The 11,741-nt window shown below is 36.0% G+C and overlaps 1 protein-coding gene across 3 annotated transcripts in view; it reads right to left on the bottom strand.

The window, feature by feature from the left end:
• Nucleotides 1-1,827: 1,827 nt before the first annotated feature.
• LOC136854607 (uncharacterized) overlaps nucleotides 1,828-11,741 on the bottom strand; it is a 45,535-nt gene continuing 35,621 nt past the window's right edge. For 2 of the 3 annotated variants that reach the window (XM_067131118.1, XM_067131119.1), the window contains exons 10-12: nucleotides 10,326-10,460; nucleotides 4,972-5,103; nucleotides 1,828-3,674 (exon numbers count right to left, since the gene is read on the bottom strand). In XM_067131118.1, coding sequence (XP_066987219.1) covers nucleotides 3,570-3,674; nucleotides 4,972-5,103; nucleotides 10,326-10,460 — 372 coding nt within the window. In that variant the 3' untranslated portion in view covers nucleotides 1,828-3,569. Of the gene's footprint in view, nucleotides 3,675-4,650; nucleotides 4,806-4,971; nucleotides 5,104-10,325; nucleotides 10,461-11,741 lie in introns of all 3 variants that reach the window. The other variant, XR_010857746.1, reaches the window with a different exon arrangement.

Raw genomic sequence — 11,741 nt, 5'->3', positions numbered from 1 at the left:
AAATCCCATTCTTTACCTCTTTCCATGCCCTTCTGACATTCAGAATGGCATTCAGAGCATCGAATTCCTTCCAGAAAGCTCCAAGCTCTTTGTCCTCATTATCCATAGCCTCAACAGCCTAAGCAAATGTGTTCTGAAGATAACAGGCCTTAAACATAGCCACGGCACCTTGATCCATGGGTTGTATGAGAGAAGTTGTGTTTGGTGGCAGAAACACAACCTTTTACATTCTCGCTGATATCTCCCATGTGCTGAGGGTGGCCAAGAGCATTGTCAAGAATCAGCAGAATTTTGAAAGGGATGTTGTTTTCCCTACAACATTCCTTCACTTCTGGAATAAAGCAGTGCACAAATCAGTCTTTGAGTGGGAGTGTGGTCATCCATGCTCTTATTATGCCAGTAATGCATAGGAAGTGTATGTTTGCTGATTCTTGCTAGTGCCCTCAAATCTGCGGAGTCATAAATCATGAATGGTTTGAGTTTATACTCAGCCACATTTCCCTCAAGCAGAAGAGTCGGTCGATTTTTGTGTGCCTTAAACCCAGGCATCATTTTTGCCTCTTTGTGGATGTAGGACCATTCAGGTATCCGCTTCCAATACAGCACTGTTTTGTTGACATTGAAGATTTGATCCGGCAAGTACCCTTCATCAACAATGATCTTATGCAAAGCATCCTTAAATTTAGCGGCTCCTTCGGCATCAGCACTTGCTGCTTCACCGCTAATTTTCAGACTGAAAATCATGGCAGGTTTTGAAACACTGAAACCAGCCATGACTTGCTACAAAATCTTTGGTGTGGGTAACATCAAAGTTTTTCTTTAGTTTCTCGAAAAGCAAGCACGCCTTTGTTCGGATGGTCAAGAGGCTGAGTGGTATATGCTTTCATATCTGGTCCTCCATCCACGTGACCACTAACCGCTACATTTCTTCCAAAGGGCCTGATCTCTTCTTTGTTATAATCGTGGAATTAATTAAAGTGGATGCTTTTACAGCGTACATTATCTGTTTCTTGTCTTTAATGATGGTGGATACTGCTGACTGCGATATATGCTCATCATGTGGTAAGGCCGTGACTGTCTTTCCCACAGCATGCTGGTTTATAATTTTCATTTTCTGCTCCTCGTCACACCAGGAAGACGTGCTGATCTTGCACAATTTGCATCTTAAACAGTTCAAAAGGAAAAAATCACACACCAACACTGACCCAACTTTACTCTGCAGACAGTGAGCGTAAATGAGGGATAGGTCAGGGTGAGAAATTCACACATCCCAGCCTCTCGGGGCAACATAATACCATATGCTACTGCCTGAGCCCGTTGCAATTTTTGTCGTATATCGGTATTGTCATCGTAACATTGAAAATATCGAAACCATTATCGCAATCATAACTTCAAAATATCGCAACTCGAACCATTGTAACTTAAGGACTACAGTCAACCTCCTGTATTCGCAGGGGGTTAGGTACCACAACCACCTGCGAATACTGAAAATCCGCGATATATTGGAACCCCCACTAAAAACGCTTATAACTGTGTATTTTAATAGTTGAAACACAAAAGGACCCCTCTAAAAATGCTTATAACTGCCTATATTATTTTAATAGTTAAAATACCAAATATACCGTAAACTATCATCCTAAAGTCATCTTACAACATTACCCTTAAAAATATATAGCTTACAGCTAAGTGTGAAAACTAATAAATTCAGGCACATCCATTTTCTCTCATATAGTATTGAAGCTGTCCTGTTTTCATTTTACAGTCCACTGGGGAAACATTAGGAACTGACAGGTACTTTATAGTATCTAAATATTTAATATGCATTAAAAAAAAAAACATTTTATTGATATTCTGCAGTGTTCACATTAATTAATATTAAACTTTAATAATTAGTAAATCATTTTTTATTGTAAAAAATGTATATAGTCACAAAAATAACAATGAAAATACAGTAATTACTGAATACTTCTCGACGAAAAAATCTGAGAATTACTGAATTTTCCGCAATTTATTGAAAAATTCGTTCCACAGAAAAATCCATGAATAACTGAATCTACGAATGCTAAATCGCGATTAAGCACGGGTCCACTGTACCTGTATATTAAAATTTTTTTCAACTTCATTAATGTACCATGAAGCTCTGCAGTACAAGTGGATGCACAGCTTGGAAAGCAGCCTTTACTATCCACTAAAGGAAAAAGTATCCAAAACACAAAGTTAGAACTAGATTTGAAGTCATCTGCATTTATGTGCAGTACTGGAAATAATTTGCTATGCTGTGCCAAGTGCAATAAAAATATAAAACATAGTTCTTCATCTGATGTAACTATCTTCGAAGAACAAAACTATTTATGATAAGTGATTTCTAATAATATTCAAGGAGGAATAGTTAGATGACTACTCTTTCAATTTGGATATCTAAATTACTTAAAATCAATTTCACTCTAAAAGAAAAAGGCTGCAGCATTTTAGGATGACCTCTGCAAAGTGGAAAATAAATTTCCATTACAAGGCTCATCAGGGAAGCAGGGAGTCTTTGAAACCTACACCAACCACAAAGCAATAAGGACTGGAAAAGAGGTTTTAGAGGTGCCTCTCCTATATCCAGTGGCAAACTCTCAATAAGAGAAGATTTAAATGCTTCTGTTGCTATTCCAATCTGTATTGTGGATAGAACTTAAACTCTTAAGTTAATGAGATCTAGCTGATAAAAAAACTTACAGTCATCAGTTAGTTTTGGCAGAATCAGTGCTTTGCAAAATCCTAATTTCTTTCTATTCTCACAGCAAGATATGATTAAACCTTCCACAAACTGAAAGATTTAAAATAGTGTATTTGGTTTTAAAATCAGCCATCCTTGTTTTAATTTCTGAAAACCCAGTAAACTGTTAAAGCTAACCCTATGCAAGCAACTTACTATCACATCTTCTGACTTCCAGAAGGGACCTATGGATGCTTGGTGAGTGGTAATCTGTCTTTCCTGCAGGTTTCTTAGTGTGGCCAGATGTAGGTGAAAATATTTTTGAATACAATTGGGAAGCTGTGTCCTGAAATTTCACACACTTTTCATGCATAGCATTTGCTACATTAATGAAGACATTCGGAGCATGAAAGATATTCCTGGAAAATCATGTTACAGATAGACAGTTACCTAGTTTGTACGTTCAAGTTTGTTGATGGCTATACTCTTGTTACTATGGCCAATACCATAGTCCAACAACAGGTTTGATCTCTTTTAATTTGTTGTTCTCAGATTCATAGTTCCTTACAGACTGCCATTTATTAAATCTGATGGTTTTCAGGATGTAAATAATAACTGATAGGAATGACTATTTGATCTGGTCATAGCAGTTGTAGCTTTGGCTATTTTATCAGCATCTCTTTTTCCCTTAATGCCCACATAAGCCAGGATCCAATATATTTCCACATTTATAGCAAATTCATGTGAACTGTGGAATAAAAACTCAGTTTAAAGGTCAATTACATTTTGTCCATGAAATAAAACTTGGAATAACAAACTGATTAGAATATCTAATATCTTTCCAAATAAAAAAAATAGCTAACAAAGTTCATTCAATATTTGACATATCTTCTCTCGTGTGACTAGCACCACAGCCTGGGGAAGTGTAACTGCCTTTCATTTCCATCAATGTTTGTTGTCTGGTCACACTGCCCTGAGAATGAAAGAGATTTTGATTTCAATGGGAAAATTCAAATTCACTTGCTTTCCCTAAATCTGAAATAAAAGCTTATGCTAACCATAAACTTCCACCATGTTTGATACATACGTAAAAAAATGTTATCAAGTCAGTTAACAGACACAGAGAATATATTATCTAGTGTTTTGTAAATTAGATCATTAATAAAGAAAAATGAAATACAATAGCTTTCATTTTTTAAAACACTGTACAACTCTAAAGCAATCTTGAACACTGGTAGTTTATATTGTGACATATCCCAGAAAAATGCTAGTGAAAAAAGCATATCTTTCAACATGAAAGCAGCAAACACCTTGCTAAACAATTTAAAATCAATATCACAGACAAGCTGCACAACTTTTTCCCAACCAGGTTTTTACCAAGAAAACAAGAAAATGTAAATACTAAATGAAAATATTAAGCATTAAAAAATAAGAATACAATATCCCCATTGTACTATAAAGTGTAATATACACAATATTTTATAAGAAATTTCCCTTACAGATTCCCTGAAAATGGTTACCATTTGGTGCACCTAGATGAGCATAATGCAGATGGCACTCAAGGTTCTTTGCTGTATTTTTTTGGTAACTAGCTTATTACTGTGTGCCTCCTGTTGTCATCTCTTCCTTTTGAGCTTTTCTAAATACTGTCAACTTCTTCCATCTTTACTAGGTTTGCATATTTACCTCTCATACAGAAACAAATCAGTGGGTGAGCCTTATCAGTCTACAGGCCAACCCTATGAAAATTAAGTACAGGCAGTCTCCGGTTTACGAAGGGGGTTCCATTCTGATGCCACGTTGTAAGTCGAAAATCGTTGTAAACCAAAATAATCGTCAAAAATCATAAGAAAACCTTACTTTTAATCCTTTGAGTATCCTTTGGGTATGTTGAAAATGACATAACCTGCATATTTATTGTCTTTCATAAAAAATCTCTAAAATTTTACCATTCTGCTGTTTATTTCTTCTGTCGGATCAGCATTGTCTGCGTCATAAACCTGGGACATGTGTTGTAGCATCAGGAAATAATTTTTTGATGAATATATTTGAAGAGCGTCGTAAACTTGGAACGTCGTAAGCTGAGCCCGTCGTAACCTGAAGACTGTGTACTGTCATTTTAGCTGGTGGCCTAATTAAACTACCTAATAATAATAATATCTTATCAGACTAGAAATATGAAATTGTTGTCTGTTTAAACTACTAGAACTTTATTAAAATACTGATAATAATCCCTTACATTTAACTTTGATAAAAAACACGAAACTTACAGCTTTTTGCTTCCATTTCACCATGAAACGATTGATAAAGGAATTCAGATGGAGGGTGTTCTGGTCATCAATATTTCCTCTCCTCTTCCTTATTGTAAGTTCCAAGGTGTTGCAAAGCTCTTGCAATTTGGCCTGTCAAGTATGATAATATATACAGGTTTACCATGGAAATACAATGCTATTACTATAAAATACAACAAAATACAGGCAGGCATTAACAGGAGATAGCTGTATAAAGTGATGGAAAGTTCCAAATATAAATTTTCTAACCTATGTTGCTATCAATATGCCTGGTCAAAGGTGATAGACAGTATCAAATTATATTTATACTGAGAAAAGTGACAGTTAAAACGTGCATATGAAACATTACCCACAGGGCTGGAGCCACTGGTCTTATTTGTCATCACACACTTTTCACTCTGTTCGTGACCAAGATAATGCACACAAGTCAAATTCAAGGGGAACATGTTCATTACGAGGAAAATATATGAACTATAATGTATACGTCCTATGAAAAATTATTTGCGCAGCTGTCTTTTGCATAGGTGTTCAATTTTACAGGAATTTAAAGAACATCATGTACACATAAGATACCATCCACAATTTCTGGAATATACTGAATGTGATACCTTAAATATTTTCTCAGACAAGCAGCCCTGCCATCCAGAATAGTTTCCTGTAACCTTATAGTCACAGGAGAAAGCCACAGACATGCCTCTTAATTTCCTCATTCTTAGCTGGCTGTCCTTGAAAATTCTGTTGCAAAATGAAAGAAAAATCTATTTTTTGAGCCCTGAAAACAAATTTTTTTTTTTGCAAAAGTCTTTGTTTTGCTTTTTTGTATTATAGGGACGTACAGTAGCGCTGTTTGAACTATGAGCATCTTGTGGGATAGCCTTTTCACGTACTTTCACTGCAACAATTCCCAGGATCTGGGACTGTAGTATTTTTTGCCTATGACAAGGCAAGAGGACCAGATAAGGTATCTGGTTCAACCTCTGAAGAAGTTCTTGCACCAGCTGATACATTAGAGGCATTACCTCAAGAGAGGCGGGAACACCATTAAGTGTCAGTGCTGGTCCCATGAAAATGGAATCAATGTGGGGTCATTTCCTAACTGGTCCTTGGTTTTTTATCTTTTCTATGCCAGGTAGTGGAGATCCTCAAATTCATTTTGTTTTGGTACCTGTCTCTTACTCTTTGTAACTTCTAAATTTCTTGAAATCTGAGGGATGTTGGAGATGCTGCTTACTTGTTAATATGAAGATTTATTGTGTAGGTTGTAGTTAGAAACTATCCTTGAATATGATACACCAAGCCTAATAAAATTACCCTTTAACTTTGATCTGGTTTTTTAAAGTTTACTCTCTCTATAATACAAATTTTGAACCTCCTAGTCCATAATTAACACATCACACTTTTTGGAAGATCTTTCTGGCAGGAACCATGCTCCATATCACCAACATTTACGTACACTGGCTTCTTTCCTTGGCCTTTGCAACTTTAAGATGCCAATATATGGCAAAATTCTTGGTAGCAAAGACATCTGGGTCTATGCATATATTGCTTCTTGAAGACATTTCTTGTAGTAAACGTTAAAAAAAGTCCTGGTTGAGGAGCAAGGATACCATCAATTTCCTTCCTCACCCTCTCCACATTTCCAATGCGCATGCCATTAATTGAGGTCCACAGATTCGAGTTTATGCTAGACCCATAGAGCAAGGGCTCTGCTGGTGCAGGCTTGTGCATTATCAGTGTGGTAGAAGCAAGGCTTGGCCTCAATCAGGTGGATCGTAAATATTTTTAGAATTTTTGGAATCATCATTTAAACCCTTCCCTGTGTGGAGGTAATCCAACACACTTGCTATACAGACTGGTATTACTAGATAGATGAAGTCCAGAATTCACAGCACCTAGTATCTAGAAATATTAAATATATAATTTTCATGGACAACTAAACTTAGAAAATCAAAACATGAAGGGCATGGTTCCACATGAGGGATGGGTAGGTGACTTCCATCCTACTGTTTGGGTTAGAACAACATAGGGCAATGAAATTGATTTCCTTGTCCATTATTTTAGTGGAATGAAACAGTCATTGTAAGGCCAATTTGAGGCCACCAAGCAGCAGTTCCATTGATCGTTAGAAGTCTGTCCAACTCCTTTAAAAATCTGGGACAATGGAAGGAATAGGTAGATTTCCCTTCATTTGTTCCAGTTCTGTAGGAATACATATCTTGTTATTGCCCGAACTTCAAGATTTGAAGACACACTGGTGGTTGGTGGATCTCTTGAATAACAAACAGGTCCCCTTCCTGATGTGTTAGCAGGTTGACAGGTAAAAGCAGGGCTGTCCAACATTCACTAGGTCGAAGGTGCTGTTTGCCTCAACAGAGGGTCATCATACTGAATGACACTCATGCAGTGGGCTGATGACAAGTGTCCCTTCCTTGCTGAACCCATCTGCAGGATAAAGAGTATGACTGTAATGAAAGGAGCTGCACATCCTGATACAATTCATCTGTATGATATTGTCTAGGATCAACAATATGTGGGTCCTCTTTGAAGGCTTCACTTTTCAGAGAGAGACAAGAAGATTGCCTTTAATTCCAAGAAACTGATGTGACACTTCCTTAGAGCAAAGAAAACATCTAGCTACCTGAAAATCCTCCAAATAGCCTCCCCAACCTGTCAAGGAGGTGTCCGTATGTTTAAGTACTTGCACAGTAGGGGTCAAAATGACCTGTTTGGAGAGAGCACCCTTCCAAGTCTGCAGCTTTAGTATCTTCCCAACTAAATGTTTTTGCAGGTGGAGACTATCATGAGGTCATAATCAGATATTCTAGAGCCAGACTCAAATCATGTCCTTGAGCTGCAGTTTCAAGACTAGGTCCACCACAGACTTGAACTACAGGCCCAGGATCTCTCTCCAAGCATGCCAGGCTTGCAACTGGCCATCTACCTGGACCTGAGGGCTGAACTTAGCCCCAAAAGGTATAAAATAAGTCTTGCAACAATGTACAGTATTCTATTCTATTCTGAAGATCACACTTAAAACCATTGCAGCAGGTGTAAACAGTGTGTAGCTCCTAAAAAATCAACACTCTGGTAACACAGTAATCATTTCTACAGAACCCAACATTCTTAGCTTTGATTCCAGTGGAGGCATCCTAGGAAAAATAAATGTAGTGCCATGATAACAGCAAAAAGCCATGAAATACCAACAAGTACCTATACCCAATGGCAGCAAGGAGAATTCTGACAAGAGTTTAAACATTCAAAACACACCTGGTGGAGAACAGGTGAACTAGACAGTCATCCGGGCAGCCATTCGATCTTTTTTTTTAATGCTGACTTGCCTATCAGTGTGGAGATGTAAGGTACCTTTAACAGTAGGTAAGATTCATCCCAAATATATAAATATTTCATAATGGAAGCTAGCCTAGCAAAAGTAAATTAAAATACCACAAACATACTATACTTCAGTTTATCAATAACTACTAGTCAAGATTACAGGATTACTGCATCTAGTTTTACAACGGTAACCATGTCGGTGCAACTGTTAGTTTAATATCATAAACTGGTATGGGAATGTATTTTCTATTTCCCACTAAGAAAGTGCCCTAAAACATTTTAATTAAGATTCTAACGCAACTGTCCAGTGAAGTAACGTACACATACCAAAAATACATTTTCCATTCATTTATAATTGAAAAAATTTATAGTACGAAAAAATGGTTTAAAATTAAGCTACGAAATTAAGCACAAGGGCAATGCAAGTCACAGTCATAATTTCATTACCAGGAGGAAATGTTAGGCTACAACATTATTCCTTGCACTTTAAACTAGAACTACCTATGTAAAATGGAAAGCCATCAGCTACTGATTTTAAATTACAAAATTTTCTAACTACTGTACTGTGATTTAATGAAGGAAGTTAAGGCTAAAAGGAAGCACAGAGCACATGATCTGGCTTATTAGTTTAACCCGCAATCCTAGCCCTGAGAGATATACACCGACCAGCAAATCTGACAATTATGCCTAATTGCTAAAGTTTACAAACTAAATTTTTTCGAGGCTCAAGACTATGCATTTAGCTTTCCTCAGCAGGTAGCTGCAACATCTCATTGATAAGAATAAACTCAAGGCTAGTGCACCAACAACCTGGTGTCTTCAAAATGGTAGACCTAAGAGTAACGGAGAACATGGCCAATTCTTGCCCTGTTGCCACATCTATATGAGAAGGGTGAATGGATAGACCAATGTAATTGCTTTAGGAAGGGGAGGGGGGGCACCTCCTGCCTTGAGTCCTTTCATACTCTTTCACTACAGTATTCCACCCAAGACCACATATAAGAGAATTATTTTATATTGGCTGGCCATCTTATGGAATTCTTAGCAGGAGCATAAGGGGTAATTCCTTTGACAATGAACATCAGCTATGCTATTAAAAATCTCTAAAATGAATTCACATTTAGTACTGACTTTTTCAATGATGAATAAGATGAAGTATGTGAAACAGACTGCTTTTAACCATTACTTTCTTATACCTCCTAAGCAAATCAAGCAAATAATTAACCAAAGACCTAGGCAATATGAAGACTAGATTCTGTTATGTTAAAAACTCAAGTCTCACCAAATATCTAACTCCTTGTTTTACACTTATTTAGAGAGAACAAATAAAATAGTTTCATCTCTTGTAAGAACAAGTAAATCTATGTGCAACGTAAATCAGTGATTTGGGAAGGTGAGAAGAGGGTCTTACACTGGTGACAGGATGATGTCACTTGCCGTTAATCACTTTTTTTTTTAGTTTAAAAGGATATTCAGCACTTGACTGATCTGACTTACTGAGTGGTAAAAGATGAACAAACACAAAAATTTGTTTTTTGTAAGGTACAGTCATTTAAATTTTGATGGTCTGTTCACAACTACACAAACTATATAAAATTAGAGGTCATGAAGGATAAGAGCCTATAATACAGTAGTGATAAAGGACAAAAATATTAATGACAACATACACGACAATCAAATGGAAACTTGATAAATAAAATGAAGAGTACACAGGAATCTTAAAAAATAATGCTCAACAGCATTATATGAAGATGTTAATTTAATTTTTGTTAAAAATTTGTAAGTGCCATATACAAATACACACAACTTCTCTCAACACATTTTTGTGAATAAAATTCATACTGTATAACACTTAGGTTAGTTAAATAAAGGGTTGTTGTTCATCTGTCAGGGAGAGAAAGTGGGGAAAATAGTATTTTTATTAAATCAAGATCTTTCTTTACGTCACAAGAATTAAATATGTGTATGTGTCAAATTTCAAAGCAAAATATGGGACTCACCCTTTGATCAACCGGCAATGGCTCATCATTAATGCATACGTCTAGTAAAATTATAACTGACAATAAGAGGGAACTGTCAGTTTCACCACTAAACACATGGCTTTGTTCTCTGACCAAATCCAAAACATCCCCAACCTGTGAATGAAAGATAGAAATAATATTCAAAGTATAAATTCAGAATTCAAATATGTACCCTGTAGGCACTGTAGGCATTACTCAAGGTTCTTTGCAGTGTCCTTTCAGCCCCTAGCTGCAACCCCTTTCATCCCTATTACTGTATCTCTGTTCTTATTCACTTTCTTCCATCTTACTTTCTACCCACTACTAATAATTGCTTCATAGTGCAACCGCAAGGTTTTCCTCCTGTTACACCTTTCAAACCTTTCGACTATAAATTTCCCTATCAGTGCTGTGACCTCACAGATCCCAGTGTTTGGCCTTGGGCCAAATTTCTATATTCCATTCATATAATGTATAATTAAAAAGAAAAAACTGAGAAATCCTAAAACAATTTACAGCAATGCTTTTTTTTTTTGCTAAGGTTAGGTATAAACTACCTTAAGAAATCAAATCAAAAGACCCTTACATAATATGTGAAAGGAAAAAAATAAAAAATTTTTTATGACACGCTTTTATTAAAATGCACTAAAAAGTAAAAAAAATTCTTTTTAGAGACACCAGGGTTTTCTTGTAATTAATGATGTCTACAAAAATAAAAGCATGAGCACCAAACATGGAAGGAAATGCTACAAAAAATAATGTTTTTTTTCTTGTAGCATTTCCTTCCATGTTTGGTGCCCATGCTTTTATTTTTGTAGACATTCTTAACTGTAAGAAAATCCTAGTGTGTCTCAAAAAATTATTTTTTACTTTTTAGGGTATTTTAATGAAAGCATGTTTAAAGACATTTTTTTACAGAATTTTTATTTTATATTTTTTAGTCTTGACAGGAAATGTAACCGATTTCACAGTGTAGCTAATGAAATTGAATGTGATATTCTATATTATCCTGTCGAGCCAAAGAAGTTTTGAAAAATCCGTAGTTATTAACTTATTCTACTGAGTCAAAAAAGGTATGAAAAATCCAATGAGTTATTCACTTCATACAAATCCTGAGACACTGGGAGAGAACACTGTAGGGTCACTAGAGGTCACTGCTGACCTACTGATCATGTAATGTTGTATATTCACCATGACTGAGTAACCATGCAAATTTTCAAGTCCACTGGAAAAAGGGAACAGGTCAAAAATTGAGTTACAACATGTGACCCAGACAAACAAGACAAAAAAGCCAGCTAAATAAAAGCATATAAAAAATGAGAATAAGAGAAGTATAGTATAGGTATAGATAAATATAAATAAATAAACTGCAACTAAATAAATATAAAAATTAAATATAGGCAATAGTTTTAGGAT

Source organism: Macrobrachium rosenbergii, chromosome 29, assembly GCF_040412425.1.
Source record: "Macrobrachium rosenbergii isolate ZJJX-2024 chromosome 29, ASM4041242v1, whole genome shotgun sequence".
NCBI classification, from domain to species: domain Eukaryota; kingdom Metazoa; phylum Arthropoda; class Malacostraca; order Decapoda; family Palaemonidae; genus Macrobrachium; species Macrobrachium rosenbergii.
This window is presented reverse-complemented; position numbering and strand designations above follow the sequence as displayed.